General features: G+C 42.7%; 1 protein-coding gene across 1 annotated transcript in view; it reads right to left on the reverse strand.

Moving 5' to 3' along the window:
• LOC145394749 (cytochrome P450 2L1-like) overlaps positions 1 to 18,581 on the reverse strand; it is a 116,166-nt gene that overhangs the window by 65,585 nt on the left and 32,000 nt on the right. The window contains exon 6 of the mRNA XM_080268530.1: positions 4,862 to 5,064. Coding sequence (XP_080124656.1) covers positions 4,862 to 5,064 — 203 coding nt within the window. The remainder of the gene's footprint in view (positions 1 to 4,861; positions 5,065 to 18,581) is intronic.

The following is an 18,581-nucleotide window of genomic DNA, read 5'->3' on the forward strand; positions in this document are numbered from 1 at the left end:
AGAGCCATTTTTGGAAAAATTTCACTGACCTCTGAGAGCAAAGTTTTCCCAGGCACCTTATGTTTTTATTACATAGTAATATGCCCCAATTATTCAGCTTTCCCACTGTGACGGAAAAACCCCATACGCCTCATAGTTCTCGAGTAAATCGAAAAAAAGTACTAGGCACTCCGTGCGTGATTGACTTTCGTGATGCGTGCAAGGCGTACGCAATGTTCCCGTCTACGTAACAACGAATTCTTATCAGAAATATTACATATTTATGTATTGTACATATGTAGAATTTCCTGCTCTTCATCATGGTTCAAACGTGAAATCGATACGTCCAATAGTTTCCGAGTAATTGGCAGAGAAACAGAGAGTATTACTACGAGCATAATTCAATGGTAACAGCCGGGAAGAGACACTCATTTCCACCGCCTTTTCTCGCACAAAACGTAACATAATGCTTACATTTTGGTATTGATCATACGTAGAATTTAGTGGTATAGATCATGGTTGTTACAGAAAATCGATAAGTCTAATAGTTTTCGAGTAATTGGCCGACAAAGCGAGGTTAGTACTCCGAGCGCTTGTCACTGATAACAACCGCGAGGAAAAAGAAAAAAACCCTCGCCTTTTACCCCCCAAAACGCTACCAAAGGCTTACATTCGGGTATTGATTACACGTAGAATTTAGTGGTATTGATGATGGTTGTAACAGAAAATCGATGTCTAATAGTTTTCGAGTAACTGGCCGACAAAGTGAGGTTATTACTCCGAGCGAATGTCACTGATAACAAATGCGAGGAAAAACATTTCCCTCGCCTTTTACCCCCCAAAACGCTACCAAAGGCTTACATTCTGGTATTGATCATACGTAGAATTTAGTGGTATTGATGATGGTTGTAACAGAAAATCGATGTCTAATAGTTTTCGAGTAACTGGCCGACAAAATGATGTTATTACTCCGAGCGCTTGTCATGTCACACAACAACCGTTAGGAACAAAAACATTTCTCTCGCCTTTTACCCCCCAAAACGCTACCAAAGGCTTACATTCTGGTATTAATCTTACGTAGAATTTAGTGGTATTGATGATGGTTGTAACAGGAAATCGATAAGTCTAATAGTTTTCGAGTAATTGGCCGACAAAGTGAGGTTACTCTTCCGATCGCTACCAACTTTTACACACACTGTTTTTTCCTTGCACACCTGCCTGAAGACTATGCTACTAACATTTTTTTCCCCCTATCTGTGCAGACTCTTACATCTTCCATGGATGTTTTTCTATTGTTATAACCTACTACACATAAACATAACTCTTCTATAGTTACTGCTGTGGAGATTTACTTTCTTTCATATGTGTAATCTGTAGGAGAAAATGGTTATTTGTCTGAAAGTGTGAGAGGTAATGGTAATAGATTATTACATATATCAACAAAATTTGCAGAACTCACTTCCTCCAGGGGTGTTGATCCAGTTAGACCAGGAATTTGAAGATGAGGAGTTATGTAGTGTGTGTGTGTGAGTCAGCTTCTCCCTGAGAGTATGAGGCAACGCTATTTTTAGCACACACCACACTCGTTCACGGAAACTCGCAGCTTGTCTGACGTATATTTCATACAATGCCATACGCATTTACACTATCAGAATCACAATAATTCCAGCCCTAAAACACCGGTAATTCTCCCCTCCCAACTTCAGGTTTGCCCCTTCACAACACTCTGTTTCATGCCACACGTAACGCTTGCTGGCTCCATAATTTCACCAAACTATCCACAGTATGTTTCACACAATATATATTTATGCCTTGGCTTCAATTATATACGTATTTCCACTCACGCCATATGGCCTACGGGGGAGCGGAGTGGCGAAACCCCGCTACACTGACCATGCGTCTGGCTCCAAGGCCCAACGATTGCTAACGGCCAGAATTGCTTTTCAATACATATATGTATGTTCCATCGACAATATCACGTCACTATATGTTCACATACAATGTATTATCTCACTGAGTCAATAGGGCCTTTGCCTTGGGCAAGAGGGGGAGAATTATGGACAATTTAAAGGGAACCACTAGCTGTCAAACTCCACTGCCTGACTGCTCAACAAACACTGAGGTTGGAGGGAGCGGGCTGAGGTAGATAAGGCAAAGCAGCGTTGCCAATGACTTACCTCGAGAAAGCCTTGGCTACCCTATGACGCGCCCAAAAATCACGCAAATCGGCCTATAAGTTTTTTTCTGATGAATATTTTTGTGCCTAAACCACGCGATTCGCGTGACTGTGCAAGACAGAGTGCAGGGCGACGTCACGCGAATCACGTGACTGTGCCTGGGAGGGTTAAGAATGTTAGGTAGCTTGATTACGTGTATGAGTAAATTTACTTACTTCATTTTCTGTATAATGTAGGCATTCTTTCTGTTATAATTAATATATTCACAGCTTTTTCTTTTGAACTCGATTGAATGTAAAATCGTGTTCTGTGGCCGAAGGCCCTGAATTTTTCCTGCACGCCAGGCAGACGCTGGGGGCACTTTTTTGAAGTTTTAAAAATTGTTTTTTTTTCTTGCCATATTGAAGAGAAAGTTCAGATTCACCCAACAGTGCAAATCCCAGGTTCCTAGACACATTCTGTGGCTTGCAATGGAGCGCAAAAGTTGCAGAAATATCTGCAATCGATATCTGCTGCCCATGGGCGCTGCCACAAGGCAACTAGGCAGGTGTTGTTGTTTTTTTTACCTACCAAAACAATGCGAATGGTGCTGAAACACTGCGCATATATAAGATATGGTGATACCGAATGATTTCAGTACATAATATGTTAGGAAAGGCTGGATAAAAAATGTTATGAATACTTTTTCACCTTAATGATATAAAAAATGTCTCTGGTAGTTTCGAGTTATTTTATACATTATCGATGTGCCCATGGTTGGAAAAGAGACCGAAAGGGTTAAAATTTTAGTCCTAAATGAGAAAACTGCACATCCTTCGAGGCTCTGCCACGGGAGCTAAAAGTGGAGGGTCAGATCCGATTAGTAATACGGAAGGTGAGTCACAACTTTGAGCTCCCACACCACGAGCATGGCTAAAAATAGAATTGTAATGCAGTTTCAGAACTAAGAATAAGTATAATTATTACGAATACAGAGACAAAACAGAAATAAATACGTTTACAGACAGGGCAAAACCTACTTTTTCCATAATAACATGTTTATCTTTATCATTTTACGTTCATCTTTATCATTTTACCTTGTTATTTTCGTAATATATGATGCTGTCTCGTAAACAGGGTTTTGCAAGGGAGGAAAAAGATTATATTTTCTGTCTGGGTTGAGATAATGGGTGTAACTATGTGTTTTTAGGCACGGCCACGAGCGAAAAAATCATACATCCACTCGTCACGACAGCAGGTGGTCAACTGACAGATGATATGTGAGAGGCTGAACTCAAGGTCAGTCTTATGTCCCAGATTTTTGTTCACTTCCCAAAAGTTTTCACAGTTTTGTACAAGTTGCACTGCATCTAATGATCCAAACCATTACAGCAAACCTGAGCAAATAGGTAAAGACACCAAGACAAAAATGTATTTTTCACTTATTATTGTGTCTTTATTGTTTGTCCCTGCATTACTTCATACTCGTAAATAGGTGGTTGTGTGTGTTTTGCAAGAGAGGACAAAGATGATCTGTTCTGTCTGGGTCAAGATAATGGGTGTAGTTGCACTTGTTCAGGAACAAAAAAATCGAAAATCCACTCATCACAGCAGCAGGCTTTGAACTGTTTGATGGGGTGTATGGAAGTGTAGTGTAGGTCAGTGTGAAGACGTTCAGAACGTTCGTTCACTTCCCAAAAATTTTTGTAGTTTTTTACAGGCCACGCTCAAACAACGGCTGTGGCCATTTATTGGCTAAACGTCATTCGATGCTGGCGCCCACGGAGGGGTTAATTTACTTTCCTCCCAGCTTGCAGAAGCTTTCCTTGATATTAATTACGAATGGTTGTTAAGCCAGCTGTTTAATATGTACTAATTCATAATAAAACCATTCACATAATCCAGGAGAGGAGAAAGCTGTGCCTGGTTCCAGGGGAAATTATTATTTGTCCAGGGGGAGGTTCTTTCTGTAGAGGCCAACAGTATTTATTAATTCAGCATCAGTGAGTGATTATCTCTTGCTGAGTACTGTTTGAAGAAAGAGTTTATAAATTTCTCGTTTTCTGAGAAATGGTGACATAAGCCAGAATAAAGTAAAAACTCAAGACTTTAATTTCATAAGTCAAAAAAAAACTTTTAAACCCCTCTTCCTTGACAGTTGCTTAAAGAGAAAAGGGATAAAAAAATGAGGGTGAGAGAACTGAGTCTTGTGGGGCACTAGTGGATAGTTCTCTGAGATGGGAACTTTGATTCTGAGTTCTTGAGTTTGTCTAACTGAGAGAAGTTGGTTAGCCATGTATTCTCTTGTCTTGAACGATTACCTGACATGATCTTGGTCTTCCTCTTCTTGTTGGCAGTTAGCTACTCAAGTACCACAAAATAGAACATGAATAAATTAAACAATCAAGATTTTAACATCAACATCATCGTCGTTGTCCAGACCTCTGTTAAGGAGGTGAGGTAGGGTCCAGAAAGCAAGAAAAACACTGATAGAGGGTGAAACTAATCAAATTTCTGTCCAGTTAAATGGGCTATGTTCTCATGCATCCACTATTCAAACCCTCGGAATCCTGACTCCATCCCACAGGCACAAACATCCACATTTTACATTCAGAAAGTACTATACTGAGTCTAGGTTATATAGGCTTTATCCACCATCAGAGAGAGAGAGAGAGAGAGAGAGAGAGAGAGAGAGAATAATTAAATAAAACACTCAAACTTTTTACCTCTAGAAAAACAAACACGGTGTTTGTGTCTCGTATGACCTTATCCACGCCCATCCATTTGTCCTTGATCACCTGTGGTATTAGCGGTATGAGCCAGGGCATATGATCAAGCAGTACTATGGGACCTTGTACCTCGTCGAAGTTGGCCTTGATGAGATTGGCGAAATAAATCATCTCTTCGTCGTTGATGTCGTATCGTCGAGCTGGAGTTGGATACAAGTGTGTGATTACAGCTTAGTAGTAACAGTAGCAGTAGTAGTAAGCAAACGTTAGTGTCCATTTTGATGCTATTGACGAAAGTGATTATCTCTCTGTCATGTATGTCGTAATGCTAATCTGTTGTTGGATCTGTAATGGTGCTGCAGAGGGATTACTTCAAACAGTGGCACTGATATGGCAGGCTGCTGGAGCTGTCCGGTTAAACAAATGTGCCTTAGTCCCCTTCTATCCCCTGCAGGAGGACGATGGGCTTCATGAGGAGAGCAACATAAGCCTGCAGTCCACAGGACTCACGTCCAGATGAGCCTGGGGCTGCAACTACTTCTGCTCCTAGTGCTGCTACTACTATGCTACTACTACTGGAAAAACTGCTACCACGACAACAACAACAACAAAAACGATGACTACTACTACTACTATTACTACTACTACTACTACTACTACTACTGCTACTACTACTGCTACTGCTACTACTACTACTACTACTACTGCTACTACAAACAGCTCTATTATTTCGAAAGTGTGTGAGTAACTATGCATTTTTAAGACTCAATAATCAGCCAATATTTTTTAACATTTATCAATAACATAGAAATGCAACACACAACACACCGATGTGGATGACCTCTTCATCACTGATACTACACCAGTCAGTATATTATTAATGTTGTTCTAGTATTAAGTTATATATTGTTGCATCCCCACCCCACACTGCCACAAGCTCCAACAGCAGTAGTACAGTACAGGAAGAACGTTGTCTAGTGAGTTGTTCTTCCTATAGTTCAGCCTTTGGGTGCACTGTACACAGGATCAGCTCAGGCGTCGTTAATAAACACTGGCTTCCTAAGGTCACTATCTTTATTTTCAAAATTTATTACACTTCATGCATGCCAACTTCACTTCACTGCTCTCTCATACACTGGAGCCATAAAAAAAATCTTTACTGCCATTAAACGTAACCCGCCGCATGCCGGCTATTTTTAGCCCTATGGGTCACCTCAGTGCCGGCCACTTTTCGATCTTTTTTTTGGCCAAAATGATAGATTTTGATGTGGAAACAACGAATTTCGCCATTAAAATGCTGACCGAAGCTCAGAAATGGGTTTTATTCAGTCCGGCACACGTATACAGGTATAGCCACTCTTTCACGCTCACCACGTATGTGAGAGAAAGCCGTTTTCTATGTAATGTATAAACAGGTATTTATGCTGGGTAGGTATAGCAATGTTTAGTACACTTTTCTGATTACTTATTACTTCAGCATCTATCACAATCTGCATGTCTTTCTCACTATGAATGCATTATCTTACACGTACTTGAAGATAGGTACAACCTGACTCCATTATGTTCCATCCTGGCACTTACAAGAAGGTATTTACGACTTGACTTCACTATGTAGTCCTTACACTTACAAGAAAATATTTACAACTTACACTTACATGAAAATATTTACAAAATGCCTTCACTATGTACAGCACTGGGTGAGGCACACAGGCAGAGTGAGGCAGAGCAAGCGTGAGTGGGGGAGCAAGTGAGTGTATGGTCTTGACAGCCTGGGGGATGGTAGAGGAGCAGTTACATTACATGCCTGCCAATTTTTACCCGCAAGTCTTAAAAATGCGGTCACAGTGAAGTTTTTTTTTTGGACCACTTTAAAACGGCACTGGCACTGAGCACACAATTTCATCAGACCGTTTTAAAATGGCACTGGCATGGGACGGGTTAATGATTGACAACACTTTACTATTTTCACAAGTTCCAATGATGTACAAACTTCAATAAACCAATATACACTTCACTGTTTTCACAAGTACCGAAAATAGACAAACTTCACTACAATGACACTGAACTACAATCAAACTGAACTGAAAACCGACTGAAGAAGTCTCTTCTCCAACCTTATATAAGCTTGCATTGTTTGAGAATGATCTACTTCTCCGCAGTTCTGGTGTAATCCAGAGAGGGAGTACAGTTACAGACTTGGAGACAACCAAAACATGCAAGAGTTTTCTTACATTATGTAACATTGTAAATTATTTATTATACAAATTTAAATTATATAATTTAACAAGCAATCACATAAATAAAACATTATAAAGAAAAAAGCACAAAAAATAAAGCATAGCTGATGAAACAACTACGCTCACAAACAGCAGTCAAACTGGCAACTCTGACTCGTACCGAAACCACTGTAAATATCAGGAAGTAGTAAGAAGCTTCTTGAACACCCAACTGGCAAATCTCGTAACACTGCCTCCTCCCTATATTCTATCCAAAATGGTTTCAAGGTAAATGAACCACCTCCGGGATCTGACGTCAAAATCGCTCCACATACCGTCCACAATGATTGGCTGGTGGGGTGACAGACACACACACACACACACACACACACACACACACACACACCAGTCTGAATCAGATTATGTCTTGCCCTGACTCAATGCTCTCATCCTCGTATTTTTACTCTGTACAATATCCACGATAAACAATACAATATTTTTTTTTTCTGTGTGTGTGTGTGTGTGTGTGTGTGTGTGTGTGTGTGTGTCTGTGTGTGTGTGTGTGTGAGGGAAGATATAAAATAATTGCAATAATAAATATAACAAATGTCATACATTAACAATCGCATTTACTCTCTCTCTCTCTCTCTCTCTCTCTCTCTTTTGAGAGGGTTATCATCTGTAAGAAGTAAGTAAGATATTGATTTACAGCATGGACCTCGATAATCATTTTCATTGTCCTTCCTCTCCATCCTTCTCTCTCTCTCTCTCTCTCTCTCTCTCTCTCTCTCTCTCATTCGAGTCAACTGAGGTCGCAAGACACGCCATGCATCATCCGTTGCTGCCGTATCCTTTGTTTTCTTCATATATTAAAAGTAAATACCCTCAATATGCTCTTCACTGGAACTAAGAATAATTTTCTAAATGAAATTGTGTCGGCTGTGTCTGTGTCGTCACTGGGAAAATTGGAAAACACCTCAATGCAGAAGTCATTTAATCAGTTAAAGGAAAACAATTATACAAGCATCACATAAAGCAGTTTTCGTTGAACACATACATTTTTGCAACACAATGTTGAGACCCTTGAGGGAAGACATAAAATAATTGCATTAATAAATACAACAAAAATCATACATTAGAAATCGCACTTACAGTCTCTCTCTCTCTCTCTCTCTCTCTCTCTCTCTCTCTCTCACATGGGGCCCACATCACGATATACCCACTGCTCACTCATCCTCTTCACTGCTGGTCTCTTCCACATTGATGGTAAAGTTCTCAAGAAAATTGTTATACACCACATCACTGTCTTCCTCATCTTTCTTTGTATGTGCAGTGCACCTTTGCCAGTTCTGTTTCGTCAACCTCTCAAATCCCTCATGCCGGCCTTTATACGGTAACCTGACACAGGCAGGGAGGGAGGGAGGGAGTGATGGAAGTCAGGGGAGGCGAGGCATGGCCACTCGGTGACCTTGAGTGAGGTTTGTTGAGAGAGAGAGAGAGAGAGAGAGAGAGAGAGAGAGAGAGAGAGAGAGAGAGACAGACAGACAGACAGACAGACAGACAGACAGACAGAGACAGACAGACAGACAGACAGACAGATGGAGAGGAAGGACAATGAAAATGATTATCGAGGTCCATGCTGTACATCAATATCTTACTTATTTCATAGAGTTGATAACCCTATCGAGAGAGAGAGAGAGAGAGAGAGAGAGAGAGAGAGAGAGAGAGAGTAAATGAGATTTTTAATATATGATTTTCGTTATATTTATTAATACAATTATTTTATATCTTCCCTCTGACACACACACACATCCACGCCCACACCGACACCCCCCCCCACACACACACACAAGCGAGAGAGAGAGAGAGAGAGAGAGAGAGAGAGAGAGAGAAAATTATATTCTTTATTGCAGATTTTGTACAGAGTATAAATAAGAGAGTGAGTGCATTGAGTCAGGGCAAGACACAATCTCATTCGGTCTGAAGTGTGTGTGTGTGTGTGTGTGTGTGTGTGTGTGTGTGTGTGTGTGTGTGTGTGTGTGTGCCTGTTACCCCACCAGCTAATCATAGTGGACGGTAGGTGGAGCGATTTTGACGTCAAATCCCAGAGGTGGTACATTTACCTTCAAACCAACTTGGACAGAGTATAGTTCTTTGTCACCTCGACAAAACTAAAAAATATATACAAACATAAACCTTAATCCTAATTAAACATCTAACTCTACACAAAATAATTCTTCAACTTATCAGGTCTTCTTCTCTGCAACTTCTGACAAGGTCAATGCTCGTCCACATGGTCCACTCCTCCTGAAAGGTCTTGGTCCTCTTCTTGATTTGTTTCTTCTCTTGGGAAACCGTCACCATCCTCTTGCACTTCAATTCCTTGGTCCTCTTCAACATCCTCGGCTGCGGGTGAGCATGATTCCTCGGAGTTGTCCCAGCTGTACTGTCCTGGCCCATGGTATTGCCACAGACGATTCACGTGTACCACCTTTGGGCGAGACTTCCTGCCTCCCCGAATCCGATACTTTAAGTCTGATAAGTGGTCCAAGACAGTGTAAGGCCCGTCCCTTGGGCTCTGTAGCTTCAATGACTGTCCCTTCTTTTGCTGAGGATTGTACAACCAAACTTGGTCACCATCCTTGAAGCTCACCTCACTTGCCTTAGCATAATACTTGCACTTCATCATTTCTCCTGAAAACTTGAGGGCTCCTCTCACTTGATGATGTGAGGTACACCATCAAGTGCGAGGAGCCAGCCTTTCTGAAGGTGCTAAGCATATCCGGTTGTGTCTATAGGCAGCTCTTCACCAGGTGGTCTTCCATTAACAAGTCAACAGGTAATCATAACTCGTGGTCCAACATCATATTTGCAGGAGTGAAGCCGGTATACTCATAGGATGCAGACCGATATCTCATCAGTTACGCAGGTAATTTCTGATCTCATGCCGTTTGTCCCTCAATGCAGTACTTTGGCAGTTCTTGTCCTCGGGTCCGGTTGAATTTCTCTACCATCCCATCTGACTGAGGCCTTAGGGAGGTCGTCCTGATATTCTTGATCCTCAGTAACTTGCATCACTCATGGAACACAGTAGATTCGAAGTTTCTACCCTGGTCTGAATGTAGCTCTTGTGGCATCCTAAAACAACAGAAAAAACTGGTCATCCAACACCTGAGCAACAGTGACAGCCTCTTGATCAGGGGTAGCATAGGCTTCTGGCCACTTTGTGAAGTAGATCATGACAACACATATATACCAGTTTCCTCTTTCAGTCAGTGGCAGAGGTCCAGCATGTCCACCACGACTCTTTCCATCGGTGCACCAACTTGGTACAACTGAAGAGGGGCGCAATGACATGTCTTGGGTCCCTTCGTGGAGCAGCATACAGTACATAACAGGTCCGAGACCACACTTCAATATCTTGCCACATGCCAGTCCAGTAGAACCTCTGTCACAGCTGACTTAGAGTTTTCTTCACCCGCAGGTGCCCACTAGCAAACTGGATATGGGACTCATCCAAACCTCAAACCTCACCTTCAGAACCACCAGTCGCCAATACTTGCTGAATTCATCTAGTGTCTCCCACTAATGCTCCAGTAGTCCGTTGCTCAAACGAAGAAGGTCCCACTGACTCCAGTAGGTCTTGGTCGCAAGATTCAACCTGGAAACTTCTTCCCAAGATGGTCGCACTGTACTCTGCTCCAGCCACCATAGCGCTGGTTGTAAATCAGCATGCTGCATTTGCATCTTCTTCAGGTCTTTTGCATCTGATGCTGACCCTGTTGCAACTCTATGGCAGTGCTTCTTGCCAAGGTTCCCATTCCTACAACACTCTGTGCTGACTGTTCTTACATCTTCTCGCACACTCTTCATCAAGGTTCTCCTGCATTTCTTCAGAGGTGGGGCTTCTTGGGAAAAATTGGCTGGTTGTTGCATCTCATCACAAGCCTTCACAAATTTACCCTCCTCCTTCTCATCTGGACACTCATAGCTGAATCCTCCTTCTTGTGTCCTGACTTCCCACAGAACCAGCAAGCTCCCCCAGTCTTCTCGTGTTCCCTCTTCCACTTATAGCAGTCCTCTTTTCTGTGTCCTGGCTTTTCACAGTACCAGCACCTTCCTTCAAAATTTTCTGTTTCACATACCTGCCCCTTTCTTGCCTTAAATGCTGCACTATGACCTGCCTGAAAGTTGGATGTACTGGACCTGATTGTCACGAATCAAATTCGCGACATTTCCCTTTTGTGAGAAGCCACGAACTATTAGTGGAAAACTCACTGTTTATCGTTCAGTTAACCGCTCATTCGGACAGAAGCTTTGTCAAATCAATTTTTCAGTGTCATACGTGATCGTCTTTGTGTGAGACATTAGTGCTTCCGCTGAGCGATTTGTTTTGGGTGCGTTTCGCTCACTCGACCGTTAGAAAAATGCGGCCTAGTGCTTCGCTTTTGTTTCCCACGACTTATTGAGTCCAGTTTTTGCTGTGACGGAGAGAGGTCCTGTGCTCCAGCAGTGTGAGAGGTCGCTAGTACCCAGACTCCACTAGACCACAGGAATCTCCAGTGCTCCCACCCTTGGTGATACACAGCATTCATTGATTAGTATTTCCTTTTTGTATTTTCCTAGTTTTAAGAGCTTAATTAAGGTGTTTTCCTAGGCGTAAGAATTTAGCTCTTGTGTGAGTGAGTGAGTGCGATCTCATTAATTTGATTTTGAATTGTAACGTTAAATTTATTTTGTAATCAATAAATTTAACAGTTCTTTTTCTTGAGCTTAATGTAATGTAAACTCTTGTTTCATTTCTCCACAATTAAGCTTATTTTCCATATAGCTCCTAGCTTGCATAAACGTTTGCCTTTCATAACTGGTACTTAGGCCAGTCTTGTGTATTAAGCTTAAAATCCGTTGTGCCTTCTAGGATTTAAGCACCAGCAAGAACCTGATACTATTATTAGTATTAGTTATTTATTGTCAGGGGTGAAGTAACTTTCTCCAGAGGCTAACAGTACTAAAAAACAGCAATTGAGTGATTAGTCTCTGCTGTGTACTGTTGAGAAAGTTTATAAATTCTCGTTCTTAGAGAATCGTGCGAAGCAGGCCAGCGTAAAGTAATCATTGCTTGATTTAGCAAGACAATCATTGTCCCTGCTCTTCAATATTATTGAATATCATTATCAATTAAATAATATTTAGCATTTATTTTAAAAACCCCATGATATTTTAAAAACCCCGTGACAATTGGCGACCTCATTCCAGGATATTAACTCCTAGCTCTAAAGCTATTCACGAGATAGTACTCACTCGTTCATATTTAGGTATTTATCATTAAAGTTTATAGGCACAAGCTTACTGGTGTTTACCGTTAATTTAGCAAGTGAATTTTTGCTTTATTAATCCATAGAGTATTTAACTCTATTTAGTACTTTATTTTTGGTAACGCCAGACGATTTTATTCGCTCCTGGGTAGTCGCTGTACCCATTGTGTTTATTATTGAATCTTCCCAGTCATTTACATTTTTTATTTATTCTTTGCCAGTTAACTAAATAAGACTGGTCACCACTAGCTTGTATCTGTATTCTTTATTTGTGTTTATTAGCATCGTTTGCGAAGCAGTCAGTACTCAGTTTCGGTTTGCTTAATAAATTAGCGCCATGGCTACCACTGTATTTTTACAGGAAGCCAAAGAAATGGGTCTTTCGGACCCAACCGAAATTAAAGAGTATATACTCTCACGGCATAATCAGGAGCAGCAGCGCGAGAATGATGCCCGTGAAGAGCGTAAGATTCAGCACGAATACGAGCGAGAACAGCGTGAATACGAGCGAGAACAGCGCGAACACGAGCAGAAACAGCGCGAACTCGACTTAGAACACGTGCGGGAACAACGTGAATACGAACGTGCCGAGTGAGAAGCACGCGAAAAACATGAACTTGAAGTGCTGAAGCTCAAGCGAGATTCCTTGGCTTCAGACACATCCGGTGCAGTTGGTCCAAGCTCCACGAGCGTTCTCCCTGCGCATGTCCTGGCGACCCCACGCATCAAGCTTCCTTCATACAAGGAAAGCGAGCAAATCGAGCCGTACATAGCTCGTTTTGAGGACATGGCAGACATGTATCAACTGGATGAGGCAGCTAAGCGGATCCAATTTCTTAGTTTATTTCAGGGCCCTGCCCTCGATATTCTCCACAGAATTCGTGGAGACAATCTCACGTATGAGATGATGAAAGCTGCACTTATTAAGGCGTATGGTCTCACAGTAGACGACGCCAAAGTTCAGTTCATGCGAGCTCGTCTCCAAGACAAGGAGACAGCTGTTCAGTTCCTTGATCGTCTCACTGCTTACTTAAATGAGTGGATGGAGAAAGATGAAACTCCTTCCATGCGTGAGGGGATAATTGACCTTATGCTGCGTACACAGCTAGAGAGGTCGTGGCCTGCTGAGCTCATAGCACAGCTTAAGATCTGCCAGGTGAAAGATGCCAGCCAAATGGCAGAAAAGGCTGACGCATTCTTTACTGCATACGGGTATCAAACTCGTAAGCAAAACACCTGGAACAGAAAACCTGATAAATCTGGGAAATCGTCTCAGACTGAATCCCAGCACCATGGCCATTCTCAGAATAATGGCCAAGGTCCAAAACCGCAGTGGAAGGACCAGGGGCAAAACACTCAGAAACCTGAGTGGAAGAGGTATAACAAGTACCCTAACCAGCAGCCACGCAACCGACCGTCGGGACAAGCTTTTTCACCACCAGCTCAAAAGAGGAAGGAAGCGAATGCAGCCTTCATTCCTCAGCAGCAGCATGGTGGTCACGTCCCTACCAGAATGGGTAATCCCCCACTGTTCACTAGTCCCACAGTGACAGTGAACCCCCCTCCACAGATGGCCAATGTTCCATCTTCCCAATATAATTCTCAAGGCACAATGTTTGCCGCATCAATTCAGCAGCCTCATGAGTGGCTAGCTGCTTCCTCCACAGGCCCTCCCACAGGTGACAGTACCTTCCTTGTTCAGCCAGGGTTTGTGGGAGGCATTCCTGTGAAGGTCCTGAGAGACAATGGTTCCTCAGGTTGCTCTGTTAAGGAGAGTTTAGTTCGGCCTGAGCAGTACACAGGTCGACAGATCCATGCAAACCTTATTGATGGATCAGTGAGATTGTTCCCTGAGGCATGTATCCAGGTGGCATCTTCATTTTATACTGGTACGACACTTGCAGTTGTCATGCCAGAAACTTTATTTGACCTCATCATTGGCAATATTTATGGAGTCAAGGATAGTTGCTCTGATGATGACGCTACTCAGACTTCGGCTGCTGCGGTAACACGAGCCATGGCTGAGGCTCCAGACTGTGTCACCCCAGTGATCATTGAATCGCCACAAGATCTGATGTGTAGTCAACTTGTTGTACAAGAACAACATTCTGACCCGACACTTGCTGCCGTGCGGAACAAACAAAAGGGTCGAGTGATTAAGTATTCACGGGGAGGTCAAGCCAAGTTCCTTCGCAAACAAGGACGGCTCTACCGTGAGTCACCAACACCCGAGGGTGAGGTTCGACTGCAGTTTGTCATTCCTGCCAAGTATCGCCTAGCAGTGTTACAATGGGGTCATTGTTCAGCCTCAAGAGGTCACATGGGCAAAAGGAAGACCCAGGGCCGTATCCAAGCTGACTTTTTCTGGCCAGGGATGGGACGAGACATAGATAGTTTTGTCCGTTCCTGCAGTATGTGTCAAAGTAACACCACTAATCAGGGACATGTCCTTCCTGTGCCATTTGTAACCACACCTGTAATCTCTGAGTCAGTTGAGAGACAGGGTAGTGGTGACGTGGGTGCAGACCTGACGTCTCGCCCATTGGCCCCAAAGGACACATTATGTCCAGGGCCTGTACATACATATTATGTACCGTAGGTTAAGAGGGAAGTTCGAGAGAACTCCGCAGAGGCGACTCGAGGCTATGGAAAACCCGAGTTTGCACAAGGATTCTCAGCTCCCCGATACTAATATAAGTACTGTAGGTTAAGGGGGAAGTGAGAACTCCGCAGAGGCGACTTGAGGCTATGGAAGACCCGAGTTTGCACAAGGATTCTCAGCTCCCCGATACTAATATAAGTACTGTAGGTTAAGGGGGAAGTTCGAGAGAGAACTCCGCAGAGGCAACTCAAGGCTATGGAAGACCCGAGTTTGCACAAGGATTCTCAGCTCCCCGATACTAATATAAGTACTGTAGGTTAAGGGGGAAGTGAGAACTCCGCAGAGGCGACTCGAGGCTATGGAAGACCCGAGTTTGCACAAGGATTCTCAGCTCCCCGATATTAATATAAGTACTGTAGGTTAAGGCACAGGTTGAGGACCCGTGTGCAGTTCAAGGCTATGGAAGACCCGAGTTTGCACAAGGATTCTCAACTTGCCGACACTAATCGTGTGCTATAATTATTGGCGACCTCGAATGTACGAAGCTTAGGCTGTCACTTGTATTTTTCAGCTAGAGCGCACTTTTCGTAGCATGTACCGATTGCTATGCAGAGAGAGTAATTGTAATAAGAATTTTTGTCTCATTGACACTTTTGATGCTCCACCTTAATTGGTTTTGCAGGTACAGCATTGGGTGTAGCAGTTTTGCTGTGCGGGCCAGCTGATCGTCTGCCGCGCGCTGCCGCCTCTTCTCCTCTGCCTTCGTCGTCGCCATATTATTATTTACTGTATCATTTTACATGTAGGTACAGTTACACTACGACTGTCACACCTACACCGTGTATTACATACACCACACTACACAACAATTAGTTGTCAGTGTAAATGTAGCGAACTTTCACTCAGTTTGACCTGAGTACAGGATTTTCACCGTCGTCACGGAGTTTTTTCCCTCAAGCTTGCTTCTATTAATGTAAATACGAGGTTTTTTCACTCACTGGCGACTGCAACTTTCTCCTGTAGCAGGATAGCACACACACCACAGTGTGAATCTTGTGTGACTGAGTTAGGATGTGTACATATATATATATATATATATATATATATATATATATATATATATATACACAAATTTTTTCCCATAAGGAAAAAATTTAATTTTGTACGGGCGTAATGTCACGAATCAAATTCGCGACATTTCCCTTTTGTGAGAAGCCACGAACTATTAGTGGAAAACTCACTGTTTATCGTTCAGTTAACCGCTCATTCGGACGGAAGCTTTGTCAAATCAATTTTTCAGTGTCATACGTGATCGTCTTTGTGTGAGACATTAGCGCTTCCACTGAGCGATTTGTTTTGGGCGCGTTTCGCTCACTCAACCGTTAGAAAAATGCGGCCTAGTGCTCCGCTTTTGTTTCCCACGACTTATTGAGTCCAGTTTTTGCTGTGACGGAGAGAGGTCCTGTGCTCCAGCAGTGTGAGAGGTCGCTAGTACCCAGACTCCACTAGACCACAGGAATCTCCAGTGCTCCCACCCTTGGTGATACACAGCATTCATTGATTAGTATTTCCTTTTTGTATTTTCCTAGTTTTAAGAGCTTAATTAAGGTGTTTTCCTAGGCGTAAGAATTTAGCTCTTGTGTGAGTGAGTGAGTGCGATCTCATTAATTTGATTTTGAATTGTAACGTTAAATTTATGTTGTAATCAATAAATTTAACAGTTATTTTTCTTGAGCTTAATGTAATGTAAACTCTTGTTTCATTTCTCCACAATTAAGCTTATTTTCCATATAGCTCCTATCTATCTATCTATATACCTAGGCTGCTTCCCCCAAGGAAAGGGAGGTAGCCGAGACAGGACGACTCACTCTCTATTTACTCATCCATTGAAACACATTCATTCGCATCTTAGCCCCAAAGGGGAGAACGGACAGATCCTCACCGCATCACACCGCACAAGGGTCAACTGTGCAATGCAATCAGTGACATCCGCAGCAGGGCCCGACAGCAGAACTGGTTTACCCCTGCCACATCATAACAGACCCATCCCCTTACCCGCACCTGACCTGACTAGCCGATCAGACCAAATGCGGGAGAATATCCCCTCAGGGCTGCGTCATCACTTATTCATTCACAATTTCTCTCCATTTATTTCTGTCATGCACAGCCACTCTTCCTTGCTCAACAGACATCCCTCTCGCATCCAGCGCTCTCTTCACACTGTCCATCCATCCTATTCATGGTCTCCCTCTCAGCCTTACACCTCTCACATCAGATCTAGTTATCTTTTTCACCAATCGTTCATTATCCATTCTCTCCATATGCCCAAACCATTGCAACACCCTCTGCTCAACTCTACCAGCCATCTCCCGAACAACTCCAGTTCTCCTTCGCACTTCATCATTTCGCACACGATCCATACACGTCACTCCACACATACTCCTCAGACATCTCATCTCCATTACATTCAAACTTTTCCTCTCTGCTACACCCACATTCCATGTTTAAGCCCCATATAATGCAGTCGGTACCACAACACCCTCATACAGCCTTCTCTTTACATCCATTCTAAGCGAACGACATTTAAACACTTTTTTCATTCCTCCCAGCACCTTTCCTACTTCATTTATTCTAAACTTCACTTCTGCATCTATTCTTCCATCCACAGCAACATGTGACCCTAGATATTTAAAACAATCTACCTCCTCAAGCAACTCACCATTCAAAACTATATTCATCCCCCTACCATCTATCAACCTCGTACACTTCATCACTTTACTCTTATTCTCATTTACTTTCAATTTCCTCCTTTCACACACCCTTCCAAACTCCTCTACCAACTGTCTCAATCTCTCCTCTGAATCAGTCACCAGTGCAGTATCATCTGCAAACAGCAGCTGCTTCAGATTCCACTCTCCTCCATCAACATTTACCAGACTCAAACCACCTAAAACTCTTGCATTCACCTCCCTTACAACACCATCCATGTAAATATTAAACAACCAAGGCGACATCACACATCCCTGTCGCAGCCCCACTCTCACGGGAAACCAATCACTCACAGCATTTCCCACTCTTACACACGCTCTACTTTTTACATAAAAACTCTTCACCCCTTTTAGTAACCTACCATCAAGTCCATACAATCTTAAAACAGTCCACAAAGCCTCCCTATCAATTCTATCATACGCTTTCTCTAAATCCATAAATGCCCAAAACACATCTTTGCCTTTTGCTAAATACTTTTCACACACTTGTCTCACAGCAAACACCTGATCAACGCATCCCCTCCCTCTCCTAAAGCCACACTGCTCATCACTAATCATTCCCTCTGTACCCTCTCTAACTCTCATAATTAACACTCTACCATACACTTTCCCTACAACACTCAACAGACTTATACCCCTAAAGCTAGTACATTCATACTTATCACCCTTGCCTTTATACAACGGGACCACACAAGCACTTGCCCAGTCAATTAGCTCCTAGCTTGCATAAACGTTTGCCTTTCATAACTGGTACTTAGGCCAGTCTTGTGTATTAAGCTTAAAATCCGTTGTGCCTCCTAGGAGTTAAGCACCAGC

This window comes from Coenobita brevimanus, chromosome 28, assembly GCF_032717465.1.
Source record: "Coenobita brevimanus isolate Jiangsu-jjx chromosome 28, ASM3271746v2, whole genome shotgun sequence".
NCBI lineage: Eukaryota > Metazoa > Arthropoda > Malacostraca > Decapoda > Coenobitidae > Coenobita > Coenobita brevimanus.